General features: G+C 33.0%; 1 protein-coding gene and 1 long non-coding RNA gene across 4 annotated transcripts in view; one reads left to right on the top strand and one right to left on the bottom strand.

Moving 5' to 3' along the window:
- LOC116769282 (adenomatous polyposis coli protein-like) overlaps window positions 1–22,094 on the top strand; it is a 36,303-nt gene that overhangs the window by 1,455 nt on the left and 12,754 nt on the right. The window contains exons 1-3 of one of the 3 annotated variants that reach the window (XM_061529395.1): window positions 5,196–5,419; window positions 19,350–19,654; window positions 20,646–22,031. In XM_061529395.1, coding sequence (XP_061385379.1) covers window positions 19,379–19,654; window positions 20,646–22,031 — 1,662 coding nt within the window. In that variant the 5' untranslated portion in view covers window positions 5,196–5,419; window positions 19,350–19,378. Of the gene's footprint in view, window positions 1–5,195; window positions 5,420–19,260; window positions 19,655–20,645; window positions 22,032–22,094 lie in introns of those variants that run through there. The other 2 variants (XM_061529394.1, XM_061529397.1) reach the window with 2 other exon arrangements.
- LOC133320784 (uncharacterized) lies at window positions 7,651–8,759 on the bottom strand. Its single transcript, XR_009753927.1, has 3 exons — window positions 8,704–8,759; window positions 8,477–8,575; window positions 7,651–7,849 (listed from the first exon to the last, which is right to left on the bottom strand). It is a non-coding gene; the product is annotated as an uncharacterized LOC133320784 (long non-coding RNA).

Here is a 22,094-nt window from a genome sequence, read left to right as displayed (position 1 = left end):
GTGCCCTTTAAACCTACACCTGGGTCGCAAGTCCCACGCACTCTCGAAGCTCCTCTCACGGCAATGCAATGGACCCGGCACACTCACATTGAATCCATTGAATGCTGAGAGGTTTTGTCTCTAATATATAATCTTTACTTAAACTTGTACATTATAAACAGTAATGGAAAGACTGTCGGAAAATGTTATAAATATACTAATTATGAATTGAACTATGAATATAAATTCTGAATGTTTTGTGTTTAAAAGGAACACTGTGAGAAAAGGCAATTAGTGTTAAGACCTTCTTGTTGTACAAACTCTTTTGACCAGATATTAATAAATAGTAAATTTAATGTAAACAATACATTTAAATGACTAATAACATAAACATGGACATATATACATATGTACTTTCAAAAAAATTTCAGATAAAATCTTTTATATAATTTGGGGTTCTACTTGATTTTTTTTTTTTTTTCAAAATGGCTGAATTAGTCCATAGAAAAATATCAAAATTATTATTATAAATAACTATATATTTAAATGGAACATAATAACCATAACTATCTTAATAGCATTAGCATACACTATGACCTATGTGATAGAATGTCTTGAAGGTTTATAAACAAGTGGTATGGAACTTGTAAGTCAATGAAAGACTTCTACCTACTCATAAGGTGATTATGTATCTCACTCACTCACCCTACATCAAAATAAGAGGGGTGCAAATATTACAGTGCTAATAAGCCCAAATTTAGTAATAATACCACTAAATTGAACATTAATGTAATGGCATTTCAGGGTATTGTGAATATTATAAAATATAATAAAATACACATATACATATATATATGTATTTATTATTAAAAATACATAAAGAATTTCAAATAAAAATGCATGAATTTTGTTCCGCGTTCAGTTGTTCGAAAATAATATCTATACCCTCACGGGAAATAAGAAATTTGCACCAAGAATAATTACGAGAACTTTGGAGGGTAGACGTTAATCTAATTTCAGTTCAATCGATCCTCTATTTCCCCTTCGTATTGCCGTGGTGATGAAAGCCTCAAGAAGTTAGTACTAGCTAGCTGTGCCCGTAACTTTGTCTACATGCAATAGTTATATAAATGTTATAGTAGTATAAATAAATACACTTTTTAAGCTACAAGTAGCTTTCTTTAGTCTTTATTACATCAGGTATCTGTCAGTGCATTCCTGTCAAAATCAGAACAGCCTTTTCAGGGATTAGCCAAAACAACATACAGATCAACATGCATCAAGTAAGACTCAGTGATTTTATTATTTCAAACAGAAAATCATCATTTCTATATATATATATATATATCATGAAGTTTTTTTGTATGTCTGTTTGTTCCGACTAATCCCTTTGAATGACTGAATCGATTATGATTGGAATTTCACTCTCATATATGTAATGTCTTAAGCCTTAATAATTTAGGCTTCTTTTTGACAGACTTCAAAAAAGGGGATGTTTTTAATTCGGTTTGTCTTTACGTTTCTATTCCTTCAGTTAGAGGCCGATTTTCAAAAATATTTAGGTATGCGAAAAGGCATTGTCCTTATGTAGTTCCATTTCCATCAAGTCAAAATCTTAGGAAGGGGTTATAGTGAAACATTATAAGGATACTCTTCGTTATTTTTATTCTTTTTCTTCATTCTCCAAGGGCGTTGGTCGTCTTGCAATGTGTAAGTTTATCTGAAGTTATGAGACGAAGGCTGTAGATGTCGGTTGGCAAACATATGTACTGTTTTAAAACTTTATAATTTATACATATCCCTCTGTTCCCAATTCCAAAGGTCACGCGGACGAAGTCACAGACAAAAACCAGTTAAACACTATATGTTATCGGAAATGTGTAGTCCATTAAATATGTCCTATAATTGTATTATCTATAAAGGTCTGATGGTTATCACGTGTCAGTGACCGTGATCATACACGCGACTTAAGTTACCTAAAATAGACAGAAATACTATTGTACGTTTATATGTATAATGGTGAGTTTGTCTGTTCATTATTGTATAGCATGAACATGTATGCACTGTGCAGATGGTGTATCATAACTAATATTGGTTGCAAATGTTAACTTTGTTCATTAAATAATCATATAAGACAGTCTTAATATACCAAATACTACCTAAGTATTCTTTGGTTTGTCCAACTTTCAACTCTTTGAATGTTCGGTAAAATCATTTTTTGAATTAAGATCTGATCATGTTTAGATTCAATTTTTTTTTCCTTAGTGAGTTTAGCTATGAATCTGAATTTATAGCAATCTGTCTGCGAGGTATGGACTAAATGCTGGATGTAGCAGAAGTTGAAAACCACAAAGTTTTTCGATCGTATTACCCGTAACTTTGTCTCGTAAGAGAACCTGTTTTTTTTAACTAAACCTGGATATTTTATCAATAAACCTTATACATTCCCATCACCCGTCCACTCTATATCTCGGCACTGATTGTAATTGGACCATCTAGAATAATTTCTAAGTACACTAACCTTCATAACTCCACCACACACACAAGACTTTCCGGTTGAATCGAACTCTTCGCTGCGGGTTCAGGTTATCTTTTGTCTAACCGCTGATTTACCATTTTCGGGTTTTTGGGATAAACTCATTTTTCATAGCAAATAACAGTAATACTAATTAAAAGATCATATTTTGTCGAGGCGAGGAGCTGTTTCCTCGTCTATGCGATTTTAACCTTAAATCTCAGTTAATTCGTGTGGTACTACATATTTGATAACTTTTATAGTCCGTACCAACATGTTCTACGTTATTTTATATGTCGATGTATGGTATTTTAAAAAAGTTCAAGGCAGTCTGTAAATGATAATCGTGGAGTGCTGGTACTAGGTAGTTTTTCTACAGCCTCCCTTGTATCTCAACGTCCCACACAGATAGACGACTTAAGTGCAAATGCTCTTTAAGCGTCAAATCTTCACTATTAAACGATTAAACCAACTCCGTGCCGTTCACCCGTCAACTGTCCCTTCCTCTTCATCTCACGTTTTCTTTTCGACCACGGCTGCTATGAACTTAATTTAAATAAAGTGTCAACAATACAAGTATTTCATGTTTATCTCACTCGACACTATTTATTATAAAAACGTATCGCGTCACCAAAAAACAAAATGATCAAAAGAAAGTTAAACAGTACTTTTCAAAGAAATAACGACTAGTCCTAACAAGTGGGGATGTGTTAAAATATTTAAATTGAGACTTAGGAATTCTCACATATGAAAATCTACATTACTCGTAATGCAGGATAATATTAACAACTAAGATGATTTAAGGTAAACAAACCAACCAATGAGGTGTAAGTTTGATTTCAATAAAATCTGTTGTATATAATTATGACAAATATCGGTCCTTAAGCATGTGCTACAGCTAAAGGAAACCATATTTGTTTCGTCTATATTTGAGATGACAGCGAAATTATGTGTTTTCTCTCTCAAAATCCTGTATCCTGTATTCCTTATCAATTAATATACGCGACACAAGTTTTTTTAGCCTAAATTTCCTTTAACTGTCCTATCACAAAGAAGCTTACAACCTAATTTCTTTGTACCTACATACATGTGTTCACTTCAATTATTTACGTGAGATTTCTTTGTTTTTCGATGTTCTTCATTAATTATTTCTCCTCTCCTTATTATATTGTTTTTCTATAAACAGCAGTAATAATTATTAATATTTTAGTCATTAGTATGCCCGTAGCGATGCTTCCTCTGGCGATGCGTGCTCAGAAATCTTTACACTTCATTATATCGTGACCAATATTGTTTTGACTGAAATGTGCCCGCGCTTTAAATCAATCAATCGCATGAACTCAAAATATTTTTGCACCAAAATATAAGTGACCTTAAGTTTTACGAAGAAACAAAAATTTTACCTCATTTGTTCCAATCCTTTAAGTTGAATGAATTTCTTATTCCCGAAGGTAAGCCCAAGACAATTGTAGCGTAAATCACAACACACCAAGCTACGTCATATTATTGATTCTAAATTCAACGACTTGGTTTCAACTAACCCCCACCCTAGTAGAATAGAATAGTATTAGATTTTCGGACTGTACAAGAATATAAAAAAAAACCTATAAGTAAATGTTTCGTTATGAATGCTTATGTGGATGTATGGGTGTTTGTTGCTCTGTCACTCTAAACTATTGGGCTGATTTTGATGAAACTCTCCCTAAAGTAGCTTACATATAATTAACCTCTAAGTCTGTATATTTACTTCTCGTCACAAGACTCCGTAATAATTATGCTTTGTCTAAAACCATATGATGAAGACTATATACCGTAGAAAGCTAGTCCCTGAACCCAAGTCCCAAATACAATCGGATGAAGTCGCTGGCAAAAATTAGTCTTGTAAATCATATATTTTGTGCATTAATTAAGGTAATATGTACTTATATACGACAACAAAAACACTAAACATATTAATATTACGAAATCCGCACAACCTTCGCCATAAACGGCAGTGAAGGTCTCTGACAGTCACTGCATTGTATTGATTCCGCCTCATCTCCCGCCCATACGACGTCTGCAACATGATGCAGGCTTAGTCATCAACCATACATATAAAATTTCTAAACAAACACAATTCAATATAGATATACCAAGTATTATGGGACATGTATATAATGAGTCGTACAGGTCCTGTTATAAAATATATAGAATAAAATTTGAGGAAGATTATATTTATTGTTTATAGTAAATTAAGTGATATTGTCGCATTGGCTATATAAAACATGTTTGTTTATTAATATTAACTCTGGTCAAAGTAATTTTCGATATAAAAGCCATCGGATAGACCGGCGTTCCATCGAACTACGCCCTCTATACAGTCCCCTCATCCCTGAATTTTTCACAGAAATATAACGAAACCAAAAAAATACACTTTGATATCAATCCAATAGAGTTGAAGTTTGATTGGCTCCAGTATTGCGCTCTTCTACCGTAGCATGAAGGCGATCGATTATGAGTCGGGCAGCAATCGAATAAGCACCGTATGCTCCAGGTATTAAGTTCATGATTGCTGGCACGTGATGAACTGACACCCAGCCTTCCCCGGGGTTGAGTCTAGTTCGATCCCAGCAGTCGCCTCGCCGGCGTGCCCCGGACGGTGTACGTAGAGACAGTTCTGACTAAAAAAAAATAATAAAAGAGAGAAAAATCCACTCTTCCATTCTCATGAACGGAACGATGTCGGAGTAAGCCGGAAGATAAATTTCGCGTTATTAGCTCCGTCGTTAATAACGGCGAGAGGATTCTTTACATTTATCATTTTCGCATTGTTCGGTCTGTTATGGTGACAGTGTAGTGGTTGTGTGAGTTATATATACAGTGACTAATATAGCTGCAGGTTCAGTTTAAAGCTTAGTTATTTCAGGATATTATTGACAGTTCAAGGTATAATGGTTTTTTGATGTATTGGATTTGGTCGTGTGGCTTGTAGCTATGAACGCAATACTGGATTGCTTGTGTCTCTGTCGGAGAAGGCTTAATGTGTTTTGGTTAGCGCATTCGTATAATACATACTCCCTTACGTGTGTACTACAGAAGGTAGATTAAAGTCAATATATAAACTAGCGTATCCAAAAACATTTTTATCTGATATAGTTATTTCGAGAGACGCGATCGAGATAAAGTATTACAAGGGAGTATGAAATCTAACAAATATAGGGCAAGGATTGCAGTTGTGTGTTTAACAAAATTTATTAGTACATATATCAATTGACATAAATTAATCAGCTGCTTCGCAATGGAGCCGGTTTATGTGCATCTTATATGAAAGTCGACCCCATTTACAGTCGGTTAATTACACCATGACATCATATTACGAAACATTCATTGAAGACTAGTTTTGAAGAGATGTGCTCTCTGAGTGAATTGTTTTTTGTTCTGCGCATGGCGTTATGTTGTGACAATTGACGGAAGGGACATCAGCTTTTGCTTTTATTTTGGGGGTATGAGCGCCATAGAATTATGTAATGCCATATATGGCTTTTGCTTTCTTTATGTCCCTGGTTACATTTAATTTATCGAACATGAATTTTTGTACCGAATCTAGCGAGTAATATTCATGTTCTATATAATTGTTAGCGCTTAGCGTTTTTTATTTTATGTTTCTCAATTAACTTAATGTAATCACGAATTTAGATGTGCCACAAACTTAAATTCTACAAACAATAACTGAATTTTCGAACTGAAGCTAAACTTAAAGGACTGACTCCGTTTATAATAGTTCACGTTCTGCATAGTTCCGATACCTACGCTATTTTCGATGTTGAAAAGTCGCGTAGGAATTGATCGAAGATTGCTGCTATTTGTAGTATCCTAAAATGTCACTGTTATGAATATTATAATTATTCCCTTGCCTAGGATGACACACAGGTCTCAGATATAATGAATCGTTTGACTGACTTGTTACATTACTGAATATTTGAGGTCTGACACATACATGTAAGGGTAAGACGTGTGCTAAATGGCTTTAAATAATACAAATAAAGAATATAATTACTCAGTTTTAAGGTTCTAGTGAGTCACTTATCTAGTTCTAGTGAATCTTATAGAGCAATTTTCTACGATACGTATAATGAAATACTCGCAATCTTTTCTATCTATTTCTATTGTATCAAATTTAAAAACAATCCGATTTTTTTGCAATGTCCCAATCATAGTGCTATGCTTTGGAAGTAATTGGAGACAATGAAACAAAGCTTTATATTCCGAATAGGAATAATGACTTACATATTTTGTTAACTTTATATAACATTAATCAACGTCCGAACATTTATTTTTATTACTAATAATAGTATTGAAATCCCAATCGTCATAGTGAGTGAAACCGCGTTATTATCTAGTACCTATATAGATCGAACCTTCGCATGCTGGCGTCGGTGCATAGTATCATAAGTAATTTCCTTTTGAATGTTAATTAGCAATGTTTTCACTTCGATGACTATAATGCTTACTCAACAAACTGTTTTATTTATGACCGTATATTACGTTGTATTAAATGTATTATATAAATATACTGTTTCTCGTCTCTTACTTCGTAAACTTTCAATAAAGTTCGTGAGGTATTTTAAATCCTTCGAGTGCAAATCAGAAACAAAATTGTTGTTCTTCATGAACTTATAAACTAAGTAAGGCTTAATTTGGTCTTTGTGTCCTAAAACGTACTTCTTCTAATCAGATCGAAACTAAACAAAAAATGCTTGCCTTATTTCTAGAAACCATGCTCGTTCCAACCTTCACGTTCCGGGGCAAAGGTATATATATTTACATGTACATATAGGTCGATTATTGCTCTATATACAATATCTATATAAGTTTGTACCTCAAATAATAAAATTTAAAGTTTGGAGAGCCTCCATAACAACAAACTTAAATTTTTTGAAAATATCAACAGAGAATCCAGCCTATTATGTCCATAATGCATCATAACGTTCTCATGCTTACGTTAATATAAGTAATGGCTATGAGTTCACTGACCTCTGTAGGTTGGGCGATTTAATTATCGTTTGTACACCACTTTGTACTTACTAACCGTTTCCCTCGGCTTGGTTCGCGTGTTCTGTTATAACACCATATGTATCGATTTTACTATTTTGTATCACAGGAATGAGTCGAATAGATTATCTGAAAGTTAAGAATTCTTTGATCGTGTTTTATAACCCTGCTAATATTACACATGTCCTTCTGTTTGAATTATCGAACCTTTTAGGAGACTTTTCTGGGTCCTTGACTGTTGAAGCTGCTCTCCCTGCAACGCGGTGGACCCGGCACCCGCACGTCCATTGAATGCTAAGAGGTTTCGTCTCGGGTAGCGGTGATCTTAAAGCGAAAGTGAATTATCTCAGTTTGAACTCGAATAAACTGTTGGACAAATTGGACTGTTCTCTATTAGAAACACTTCTCGATCGATCTTAAAGACCTCCAATAATTACGGAATGTTATTTGACTATTCAATATTTAGTATTTTTTTCAAAGTGACTATGATATAGAGATTAGGAACAAAATATATCCTAATCCATCCATTTTAAGAAATATATATATAAATATTTATTTTACTTACATCAGGTTTTTTATTCTCCATATGGTTTATTTATATAATGTTTAGTAATGGTAACTTCGTATTGATGAATATTAGCAATTTGTTAAACACAAGTGGAAAGTAGTTTTTAGCATGCTTATACTAATTTGGCATCATCACGCTACGTACGATGCGTTAACAGCTTTCATTCATAAATCTTCACACATGATAGTATTAAAGTAATTTATTAATGATAAAACGGGAGACGCTCTGTATGTAGTGTGATGGAAAAAACCGGAGTAAGCATATTGCACACATTTCAATGTTTTATAAGTTTGCCAAAAAAACTTTGAAAATTTTTAGGTCAAGACCTAAATGGCTCTCGGTTATATTAACAGTAAGCAAGTAATTACAGATGCTATACCAACGGTTAGTTTAAATTAAAAAAGGCGTCTGACTTCATTGTCGCTTCCTTCTAACGGTTAAGAGTTCACTTTTGAATTCTCCGTGCATTTATGTATTGCGAACTGAAAAAATAATACCAGCCTTATAAAGGCAATGCCTCTTACAGGATATTCTATTAATAACTCATTATAGATATATCTATGAGTATAATGTACCAATCAATTATTTAACCTATACATTTTATACACACAATGCTCAAATATTTGTCCATTCGGTACACCGATCCAAGGTCATTCAAAAAATCCAAGGTCACTCAAAAATCATCACACAACCAGAAAACTAACGGAGAGAGTCGCGAGTATCAGCAACTTAATGGCAACATTTACTAGGACATGTAATGTGAACAGCTCACTATATATATATGTAGGTCTTATCACATCTAATTAACATAACTAGAACTTTCTATTTGATCCGCTCGGCGGATTGTGCGAGATCTCGTGATCAAACAAACATCTCAATTAACACTGATAGTATTCTATACATAATGATAAACGAATACATATATACTTGCTAATTAGAATACAAATGTAACAGTGACGCGTTTAATTATGCGCTTTCTTACGTGATACTACATTAGTGCTCCGGTAATGATGGACCATTGGCCTTTGCTAATTCGTGTGTGACTCGTGTACAGTGTGTCCTGTTTTTGTATAGAATTGTATTAATTTGCTTAGGGGGCTGTGGCATGCAACAATATGAAACAGTACCACCACTACCGTTGACGATTGAACATTGTGTTTTCCATTTTTTATTAATAAAATTTCACATATGAGTGTACATATGACGATGCAGTAACCGTAAAATATGACCAGGCAAACTCATGGTGAGAGTACAGTCGTTATTAAGTGAAACAATTATAAATAATTATTAAGTCACTACTCTCGCAATATGTTTAGATACGTAATTTGTTAGTATATATAAAATTTTATAATCGTTTCGAACTATCTTGCATCAGTATCCTGGTTGTAGATCATGATAATTGATCATATTTTATGTTGATTTTTAATTCTAATAGTGGACTAATCTACTAATATTTCTAATATCCCATAGTACTTAAGACACTATGTATTAAATAATTATATCATCCTATCATCTTATCTCCTGTAATTCAATCTATCTCGATACATTACAGTGTATCGTTGATGCTATGCATCCCCTGTATCTAGTGATTGGCCCGCAGTGCGTGTGAGCTGTGAACTCTCAGTTGTTGTCTGGAGGCGGCCGAGTGCGGGTCCGTCGCTCGCCGCTGTAACAAAACGATAAATCTAATGCTGTCATTATAATTCGACTATCGTGACAGTGACAGTGACATTTACTTTTTTTTATTATCGTTTTCGGCCAAAGTTTTTGCGTGTATTTTTTTCCGTGTCGTGCCTTATCGGTGAAATGCGCAGACTTTACGCACGAATAAGCCCAAACCATGGAGTACTAATATAGCTGGTACTTAATAATTTAAGGCATCGCTGCCTTTAGTCTAGCAGTTGCGTTGAAACCTTACCGTTATGATGGCAGATAGAATTCTTTTGCGGGCCATGATTCTACACGTGAAAGTGTTTTAAAATTCGGTTGAAGAGATTTAAAATATTGAGTGCAGTAAAGTCACTGAAGTCGAAGACGTTCATATAAATTTAACTACCGGATGTAGGAGGGTAAAAAGTTTAGACAACTTTTAAAATTAGCTCTATTACAATAGAGGCGATTGTCCCATGGTAAGTTACGAGGGCTTGACTTCAGCACTATATCGGTTTTGGGTGTAGAATGTACGCATTGTCGGTGTTAGTTTGATCTGTTGACGCTTATGACATTTTATGTGGTGGCTTAAGTCTTCTCTTCGAGTTGGTGTAAACAAATCGCTCTCATAGCTCTAGATTTATCTGAGATATTAAAATTATTTGGAAATCTTTATTGCTTTTAGATTCTGATCTCACTTTCATAGAATATTTCGTTAAACTTGTCTTGCACAATTTTATATGTTTTTCACTTATAAGAACCGACGAATCGAAGGCTGGCGGTAACACGCGATATATAGTGGTAAAGTGGGCGAGTGGTGGGTGGTGACCGGTTATAGAATATGTAAAAGTGGTAGAATATTGACCTAGGCACAAAAATATTTACCTAATACACTAGGTGGAGTCGGAAGGATTTGTCGATAGTCATTTATAGTGCTCTTAAAGAACTCGCGTGAAGAGTTTTGATAAAGGAAATTGTAACAGTTTTATTGGTGTAATGTTATGGTATCATATATATCATTTTTAAATATATATTATACGTTTCTACGTAAGGTTTTTCCACATTACAACTATAAATTAAAAATATTATTTTTAACTAATATAGTTGTATACTTTCCTCTTATCATTCCGTGACTAATTTTGATGAAATGTATAATGTTTAAACATTATGTAAAATGTGAAAAATTAAACATTATTTACGTATTAAATACTCTAAATATTGTAACAGTCATTAATATCTATGTTTTTGAATATCAAACATGATGCACTTATCATTGTATAGTAACAAACATTATTCTCCATAGTACGAAAGTGACTCACTCATTGTATTTATAGACACATTTCCAGATGTAAAGCTCGTTGACAGTACTGTTCTATACAAAAAAATAATATTAAATTTGGGTCACACGTGGAGTAAGCACAATACCGTCAAAGCCATGAGTCGAAAGCGTTAATAGTCCACACATATAAGCTGCGCTGGAGATTCCAATTATTCCTATTCACCCCCATCAAAGTGAACGCTCGTAAAATAAGTTGATTTGAGATAAATCACTTCTCTCGCTGATGTAAATAACGTCTCGCTTAGACTTGGACATCGTCTCACTGCTTAATATTTAAATTAATATTTGCCATTTGGTAACTATTATTATGTAATTGAAATGATTCATATTTAATTGTAAGTCCGTTTGTTTTTTAGGACTAACTAAAAACACCTAAACATATACATAAATAAAATAATACATTTCTATAGCCTTTATAATTATTATCTAATAATATGATTTATTGTCCTTGTATGTTTGTACGTTTGATTTAAATATAACCGAAAATATTAAATTAAATTAATAGATTTTTTTTATATTTTTTTTATTTCAATATTTAAGTTCAATTGATTAAATACGTTTGGACTGTTTTTAAATGGAATCCATTTATCATTATTTTTATTTATATATAATTTTATAGTAAATTTTTTACAAAAAAATAATGGAAATGAGTTAGTGGTCCGAAATTAAACAATAATATGTCTTAAATCAGGATTAAAAAATGCTGGTTGGAAATGTAACATTGAAAAATACCTAATTGTCTTTCACTGAGATTTTCACAATACTTATAACTTAACCTTTTGTATTACCCTACTTTCTTAAAGTCTAAGAAAATGCTTAGCACAAGTTTGTCTCGTCACACTACAATCGTATCGTTTCCCATTTCTCATTCAATAACCTACTTTAATAACACTGGTCACCAAAATTTTAACCTGCCGTATGTACTGTGAGGATGCAGACTTGGGGTAAGCATGTAGGAGAAAAATTTTCATTAATATAAACAAGGATATTCTGATCAGTCAAGACAGTTTATCAGAAAAATCGGAAGACAGTTGTACTTTTTGATGTATTTTCTACATATCATTAGAACTACCTCTCGTGTACAAAATAATACACAACGCTGTAAATCGATATTAGTAGGTACCTTTATTTTTTATATAAAAAAGTATATTATGCAATGTTTATGTTGTTTTTTAAGTCTGTTTTCTTCTTACTAAACCTTGGTATGCAGTGAGACCTTGTCATGAAAGATAACACAGTACAAAATGTGGTTCAAGAAAAAAAAATACATTTACATTATAAAAAAGAAATTAAGATATATAGTTTAAAGCCTTTTGTACATAAATTTATGACAATCTGTAAACCTGATTTATGATTAAATTAGTCGGAACTAAACAATAACTGTTTTTCTATTAATCGAGTCAAAATTTATATGAAAAGTAACAAATTTATTTATTTTAATATAAAACAATATAAATTTGATTTTTATTTTGTACGTAAAATACATATATTTTTTTTTTATGCCCAGTCTATATCACACATGAAAAGCATTCAATTATAGTTAATAAACGTACAATAAAATTAAATCAATACTATTACCAAAAAAACCGTTCGTATGATAATAATATACGCTTACGTTAATCACTTGCCTCCACCGTCACACTATTTACAGAGCGTTATAAGTTTCATTCTTATAAAAACGCGTGATATGTATTGTCACAGTGCATTTATGATTCATAAACTCGAAACGCTCCGTTCGTTGTGTGACGCCAGAAACTGCTGGTAAGCGTACAGACGTGCAGGCGCCGTTCACCTGGCTATGACTCATAACTAACGTTAAGTATGATACGATTTTAAAGTTTATACCATTTGAAGATATCACTTGTACTAACTGTACTATTATTTATGTATAATTATCTTCTTTATTTATATATTTTCTAATTATAAGAATTATATGAATAAATCAATTAAACTTCAATTGAATGTATGTGTTAGCTAAGTAACGTGTCTTCGCGCGATCTTTTTCTTACATCACAGACGTCAGACACCATCGCCCTAGTACGGCGGACCGGTGAGTCACGCACCGGTCCGACCAGTTGATATTTGGGTCGTCATGTGCTATATAAAATTAATATTTTAACATTGAATTTTATTTATATGTAATTATGACAGAATATTTATACATACATTATAATGAAAAACCTTTCTCTACATGTCGATATCTTGATCATTTAATTTTATACTCGGATTACATTCGTTTCGGATCATCTGAAATGAAAGTTACGGCTTCCATGTTTAGAATAGCGACTATTGTACAATGAACGTAGAAAATATTAAAAAGCAAGACTTATTGTAAAAACGTTTCTTTGTTATTAACTTTACTTAATACAGTTATAAATGAGTTTCAGTATTCGAGAGTGTTTATTTTTATTTACGCTTAATTAAAGAAAATTAATAGCAAAGTGAAATAAGAACAACACTAGCTGATGGATTGAAAGTTTTTAAAGTATAATACTATATTTTTTTTTTTAATAAATAAAACAAATCCAGCAATAAAACCTTTTACAGGTTCAATGCCCTTTATATATAAATTATTTATAAGCATAAAGATGTTCCCTGATAATGGATGGATTTTCAGTTAGCGTTTTCACTGAAGTAATCGTATATTCAAATTTATTGCTTTGAAATCCGCGATGAAAGCTTTTATTTTTAACCAAATCTTCTCTTGTATTGGATCGCATGGTCTAAAGCGTTTGATTGAATCGTTCCTACTTCCTCAATACTCCTACATGACATAATTCCTACACCCACCGTCGTCTTCATTACAATTTATTCCGCTTCTAACGTCCTGTTATACCCACAATATTAATTTACAAACAAAATTAAATTCATATCAAATATATGTCTATAATAATTGATGAAAAAGGTGTTTTATAAATATATTATCTGAACATTATTAAGTTTATAATATAAAGGAGCAGATTGTTTTTTACTTGGGTAAATAAATCATTATACCTTGATTATATATATTTACAACTGGTATATAAATTAACATGAAATAAAATGTAGGTAGACAACAAAACTCTAAAATTAAATAAAATATCCTCAACAGTTTCAGTGTTAAGTGTAGCAAAAGATCTGCTAAAAGAAAAATAAAGCATAGCTTATCTCAATTCTGTTAAGAAACCTTCTAAGTCGTGAAAAACATGTACTTTGAGAAACCCTACTATAACATTTATATAAAATGCCGACTTCACAGAATCTTTCCCTACAAGTTAAATATTTCAGATTTGGCTTGTTATTCATATAATGAATCTGTATAGTGGCTTATTTTTTTCTAAACATGTAAGTTAATAATATATATTCATATGTATGTATAAAGCCTAATAAAATATACCTTCGCCTGAAACCCGTCAGTCGAATGTTAAACCTTCATGGTGGATAACGAGTGTCGACACCATACTTGACCTCACCCGTCAGGAAATTGCCAACTACCTCCACGAGGGAGCCGGCCGCTGAATAATGACCTATCATTGCAACTTTTATTATATAAAATAATGTACCTATGTTAAATTTGTTCTTTCAAGTGAGTTGTAGATTTCGCTCGTTCATAATCATTCAGATTCTACTCTATGAAAGGGAATTCAACATTATGATTTTACTAGAAGCGACTCCGCTAAGTTTAGATTTAAACAGAACATTTCTATGATTAAGGACACAGCATCACGTGCTTTAAATATCGTTGTCACTTAAAACTTAGATTAAAAAGAAAACATATATCGTTATGACTCTTGTTTTTAGTTTAGAGCAGTGTGTCCGAATGTAACCGTAGTTGGATTATATATATAAGGCCGCTTTTATATACATATAAAGAAACATTATTACTCTAACAGATTAAATATAATTTTGAACACTTTTTTTTGTTTCTTATGTTAAGTGTCATTCGATACGTAAAACTGAAAGTGTTAGTGACGTCTTATAATGAGAAATGTTGATTATACGCACAGATAATACAACACATTACAATAGAAATTACGTAGAGAGGCTGTTTAATGTAGCATCTTTCACTTTTAATTATGTAGATTTAGCATTATATATATTACAAAATGCAATAATAATTAAAAAATAAATAATGTAGAGTATTGAATTGAAAAAGATTTTATAGAATAAAGGTTCAAACATTTAAATATTTTTGAGCTGAATATATAAAATTGTATCACATAAGGTTCAAAAAAAAATTTTTTGTTTATAAATTAAGGAATAGTGCTAATTTTTTATTTCTATTTTGACATCATTGTTAGACGGAATATTACATCGTTATGATAATTTTTTTTGTCATATATTACATGCGCCTATTGTCTATTTTCTTTATTATAAAAACACAAAAAAACGAATTCCTGGTTTCTGGTTCCCACAGTCACGTCGATTAACAATATTGTAAGAGACATTTCCCAAATAAAAACCATTCAATAATTAATAAGTTTCCTAATAACGATACTTAAGTAACAACTTTCTTAATGCTCGCTTTGAACTTGTTAAAAATTTGTTCATTTTGTTCGCTAACCACGCTTTTATACATTTAGATCTTACTTAGAAAAGATATCTTGATAAAATTTAAGTCATGCAAAGGTTTATTAAATTTCACATGTTGTATTTGATTGATAAAATTAGATTTATTTTGAAATGTATTTTTTTAACGTCTTTTTAATCTTACACGTTCAGAAATTTCTTATCTTTGGAGGAGGGATAAAAATACCTTAGTTTCATAATTCTATAGTGGCTATTAAAAATGAGGTAACGTTCAGAAATTATTACAATTTTCAAGCTATATAAACATAATCATATTAAATAAATACGTATATTTATAGGATTTATTCGAATTTAAAGTTATGTTAAGCTAATATTTGTATTTGAAATCTATTTGGCACTATAGCTCATACATCTAGATTGCTTTGTTATGCAGCACGCATATTCAAATCCTGCTCGTATTGATGAATTTTGATACGATATTTCTATTTGAATATCAAATAAAAATCTTAATTATTATAAGTGGACCAAAACGATTAATTTTCATTTATTTATTTCTCTCAAACGCTATGCCGATATTGATCACGTAAATTCAATGAATACTCTCACTGATCAAAATTACATTTTATATAATGGCATTAGAGAATGGCTGTGATATTTATCTTCCAAAATTTAATTTTCTTATAGTTCTGAATTGTCTCGTAATAATACAGACATATTAAATCTACTAGGCTGCAATGCAGATATCTGGTGTTAGAATGAAATGTACACAATTACAGTTTTTTAAATGAAGTACGCTCACTACACAACATCCTCACACACAACACAGTTTGACATTTAGAATCGTTAATACTTTAATGTGCAAAGACTCGTAGATTAAAAGCTGAAAAACTTGCAGTGAGCGTAAAGGATAAGAAAATTTATCATTTATAAAAAAAACTAAGTTTACAACTGATATAGTAGTTATGAGTGAGATGAGTATATTTTTTCTACTACATAGTATACACATATGTATACGTTACTAATGGCTCAAATGGACCACTGTGTCTGACATGTATGAGCATAGCTTTGCGACGCTAACATATTCGACGTGATCAATCCAAGAATACATACAGATTAAGGAAGGTTATATTTATATACGAGGAAAATTAATAAATACTCAAGTGACACAATGGTAGAAACGTTTTCATAACGCGAAGACAAACAGTGTAAGTAGACGTCGACATACTGCACACGTATCGTGTACAGTTTATAAACTTGGTTAATACAAACCTGTAGTAAGTCTACTCGGTACTATTTTCAACATGTATCTAGCCGAGAACCGTTGATAATTGTTTGGATACTTTCACTTGCGTTACAATTTATATTACATTTTTGTTCTTATACAGTTATTAATATTAGCAGTGGGCTGAATCGATCTATTAATTATTTTATCAATTAAAGTCTTTGTTGTTACAATAGTATGCAGATTTGGGTCACAATAACGTTATAAAAAGGAGCAATTACTAATATTATCTATAACAGCAATATTTTATAGGACACCAGCGGTCACAAATTGTTTCGTCTGCTTGCTTTCGACCATTACACCGACCCCATGTAATTGAAGGCCGCTCATCTCACTCCAATTATCTTTATGGGTTCATCGCGAATCGCCGGAACACTTTCACCGGTTTCTTTTACTCGACCGCTCTGATTTGCTAAGTCTTTGTTGCTTTTCGTTATCTTAAGTATAAGTTGGTATTAATAAAAAAACATATTTATATTTAGCGTCATTTATAATAATCCAAAGTTTATGTTCACGTTTTTAAACCACTAAACTAATCAACTATTTTTAGCTCACATCCTGTGCTAGTGTTGTCACTGCTCCAACTTCGTCTATTCGCTTCCTTTTTCTTTTCTTTTTTTTTCATTTTTAAGTTGTCTTTCGACAGTATATATTTTGTGATGCGTTAGGACCACGAATCATTCATGTGTATATATTTTTTTTTATTGAAAATATTCACTATGATCTTAATTCTAGAGTGCATTGTTTAAATTTCGGAGTCAATGACCTGATTGTTGCGTCGAGTACAACGTTCTCTGTGGATCACCACAAACTGATGGTGTGGTTACATAAACCTGACGTGTGATGTAACACAGAACAGTAGGATGTATAGTATATGAGAGTTATTATGAAAGATATAAAGAAATATGCTTATAAAGAAATATTAACGGCCACTCGGGGCGGAGAAAAGTCGAGGGCCATCGAATTATTGTCGCCAATGGTATTCGGGTCAAGGGATCTGGTGATAGATGCTTGCAGCGGTGGAAAAATTACTTTTCGACCGTGAAATGTGAGATTATCAGAAATACTCCATTGTAATTGTAATTTTATAGAAATATATATATTATTGCCAGAATTCATCCACGCACTGCGGATCTTACACAAAAATAGACGCTGATCAGATCGTAAAATAGATGCCAAGCAGTTAAATGAGAACCTTGAATTACGTTCATCGTAAACAGAACATATATAAAGGTTTTTCTTTACGTTTGTCTGCGCACAAGAGGTTTTTTTGTTTTTTTATTATTGAAACGCGAAGTATTGGAACCGACAACAATTGGCGGATGTTCTTCCGAGTATTGAACGTCGCTGATAATTCAACCAAGACACTTCAATTTACAAATACATTAAATGCTTTAACGTTTTCACCTTCACGATAAATTTTATATTGTTTTTCATTAACTTAACCGTAGTGTTTATAGGTCAGAAGTATTTCGAAACAGAAAAATTATACCTAAATATGCCGTTGTATACATTGAAATTTTATCCAAATATACAATGCAGTACGTATCGGAAAGCTTTGCGTACTTTATATTTTTGAAATCGTGATATAATTATTAACTAAATCTTATTTTGTTGATGTTTCTTTTAATTTACAAACAATTTCAATATCATTTTATACCTTACTCGCCTTAGGTTAGTGAATATCGACGTTGTAGAGCTAAAACTAGTTTATAGCTTTATTGAATACCGTTAATTCGTCTCCCCAGTCTGAATATTTGAATAATGATAAATTATTTTACTTGGTATCAGCAGACGAATATTTGGACTGTTTCCAATTTATCTTCGTAGTTATAACAAATGTTCAACTATAGTTATTTTAAACCCTTTTTTTAACCGAGTAATTTTTGTTTTATATGAAAGATGAATGTTTTTTTATTATTATTATTATGTATATTTTAGGAAAGGTCGCTGTAATATGTGACCCAGTTTCATTCTATAATCGTTGGTTTGTTTATTGTTTATTCCAACGTGTGCTGAGGATAGGTTTATAGATTCATCTCTTACCTGCTTCAATACTCGGCAGTCAATGGAATCTGGAACATCTCAGCTATTTTCATTCATATCATATATTATGCCAAACAAATTTATTGTAAGGCATCCATGATTATAGATTTAGGGACAAGATAGTATATAGAAGGCGAAGATAATTATTTCCACATACCATTTATCAATCGAATATAGTTAATTTTAAAATACAAAAAAATACTTTAAATAAATTATATACCATGCAATTGATTCGTATTTAATAGATATGCATTTAAATGTACATAACATACGCTCATGAACACGGCAGCGGCAATTAGATCATAGTACGTTAAACTAATTTAGGTTGTAAATGTGTCAAGTTCAGTACGACCGTGTTCAATACATCCGATACTAAAACGGCTCGCGACCCAACGCGTCTGATAAAAATTTAATGTTATACACGAAACAGGATAATAATGATGAACAATCAGTGTTAAAATGAATCGAGACTATTATAAAGTGATGTTCACGTACAAGAAGACGAATCGTTCGAAGGCACACAGTCGGGACGTCCTCGACAACGACACGGAATTCAATGCTAACCAGTTCAAACTTTACGACGACTTCTCATCGGAACACAGTTACAAGTTCACTACGCTGAGGAACTTTCATGAGGTCGTGAGGAATGAGAGACAGAGATGCGATCCTAACGATTCAGGCATCGATCTCGACAACGGGAACCCGACGTATGTCACGAACACTGACAGTGATCTGGTAAGTCCTTGTTGGTAGCGTTGCGTCTTTAAGTAGACTTGCACTGAAATTATCATCAGATGTTTCGTTTGGCCCTGATATCATGAAAAGGTATTCGCGAATAAAAATGTATTGTAGTATAAGTTTCGCTTTCAATATTATTGTGATAGAATAATTATAAATAAGACAATATATTGACTCCTCTTACCAGCGCTATTGTGTTTCTGATACATTGGTATGCGTCGCTCATCACACATCTGTCAGTGACTGTCCATTGTTAATCGAAACAGAACAAATACGATCACAGTCATGCCGACGTTGTGTAATAAAAATGTATTCAATGTATAAGAATTGAAGTATTCTATAATCAGATCTTTGATACAATTAAATGTCAAGTTTAAAGGAACGTTGAAGAAATTCTCGCTGATTCGTCACAGTCCACTTTCACCATACATTCAGCCGTAATGATCACATGCGCTATCGCAGTTGAATGTTTCACCGAGAAATGTTCAGTCATTGCTAATTTATATTCAGAGCGGACGGTTAACATTATTTTGATGTTGGTTTTCTATTATTTATTGACGCGTTAGATGTTTGAAGAGTTGCGATATATGACTCACTTCCTCGAATTTTATTTGTAATGCAATATATAAGTTTCTGCCGTCATTAAAACGGCTCGAGTTTCTCGTATTTATGTGTGATTATTAAGTGAATTATGTACTCTCTATACTTTAATGTGAATATATATATTTATTTATTTATTACTGTTTTGTAATCATTAAAAACCTTTTCCATGTTATGTTTATGCTATTGTTTTATTAAAATCATTTATTCTGATTGTTATTAAGTGCAACCAAACAGCCTTGACCGCTAACAAACGGACTGACATTACATACCGTTTTCGTTTCATTTAGCTCGAACCTGATGACCTTACATGTAATACCTTACCGTGTGATACTTGCCTTATTTTTCCTTATAAAGTGTAATGAAAACATTGATATATTTGTTGCAGTTGGAGAACGAAGTAATGGTAGATCCTTGGAGCAGTATGGATTCATCGAATTCACCGTTGACTGATTCAGGACCGTCGGCCAGTGAAGAATGCACTCCTTCTACTTCGAGCGAACCTCCTCGAGGGCCTCTGGATGCATCTTCTCCAATATCTCCAGATACACGTCGCTTACCAGATCCAAAAGACACCAGACTCAAATATCCAAGACAAAACTTAAATAAACCACGTACCAGAGATCTAACCCTGGATCTAGAATCTGACCTCTCCCGCCGACCGCATTTTCTTGATGACGATTACCAGCTCCCATCCAAATCAAACATTGAATGCCGAATTCCGAAACCTCATTTCCTCGATCACTCGCCATCACCGGACGAGTTTGATGAACGCAGTGACATAACTAATCCAAATTTCCTTGACGATGAAGTCGATGCTGATGATAATCAAGCACAAAAGAAATCCGGTGCTCTGCCCAAAAGGACAAATAAACCACAGACATCTTACACGTCTCAAGATGAGAGACCACACAGGACCAATTACAGAAGCACACTTCATTACGGCTTAGAGAGTGCAGCCAGATCGAGCGAACGTGACAAGAGGGCCTCACAACTCTTCAGAGGGACCTGGCCAGGAGAGAGAGACGTCTGGACTGCACACGATTCAGGAAGTGTTAGGAGTTTCTCTAGCAACGGCTCAGATGGACCGAGACCATCATCAAATTTGGAAAATAAAATGGAATGTGTGTGTTCACTTATATCTCTTTTGAGCTTATCCCCAGAAAACAACGCCGATCTTAGCGAGCCACTGTTAGAAATGAGTAGATCAATTGAAAGTTGTATAGCAATGAGGCAAGCTGGATGCATTCCATTACTGGTTCAATTGATCCACTCAAAAGTACCGAGAGAAACGCGAGATCGCGCGGCCAAGGCTCTTCGTAATATAATACACACTCAAAAGGATGACAAGGCCGGCAGAAGAGAAGCGAGGGTCTGGCGACTGCTAGAACAGGTCCGGGAGTATTGTTATGTATTAGAAGGTGTTGTTGAAGCTAGGAAAGAAGGCAAAGAAGCGATAGAAGATGACGCCACCAAACATCCTAGCCAGAGTGTTGCTGCTTTGATGAAATTGTCCTTTGATGAAGAGCATCGCCACGTAGTTTGTCAATTAGGAGGTTTGCAAGCCTTAGCGGCGCTTGTTAGTGGGGACCAAGCCGCACACGGAAGCAGAACTGACGATAACACATGCATAACGATGAGGAAGTATGCTGGTATGACACTTACAAATTTGACATTTGGGGACGGAAATAATAAGTCGTTGTTGTGCTCATTTAAAGACTTCATGTTGGCGCTGGTTGAACAGCTGGAGTCTCCTAACGATGACATGAGACAGGTATTATAGTTTTCTTAACATAAAGACCTCTATTTATATACGTAACTTGTCAATATCTTATTT

This window comes from Danaus plexippus, chromosome 5, assembly GCF_018135715.1.
Source record: "Danaus plexippus chromosome 5, MEX_DaPlex, whole genome shotgun sequence".
Taxonomy (NCBI): Eukaryota; Metazoa; Arthropoda; class Insecta; order Lepidoptera; family Nymphalidae; genus Danaus; species Danaus plexippus.
Note: the sequence above shows the minus strand (reverse complement) of the source record. Positions and strands in the feature narration are given on the sequence as shown.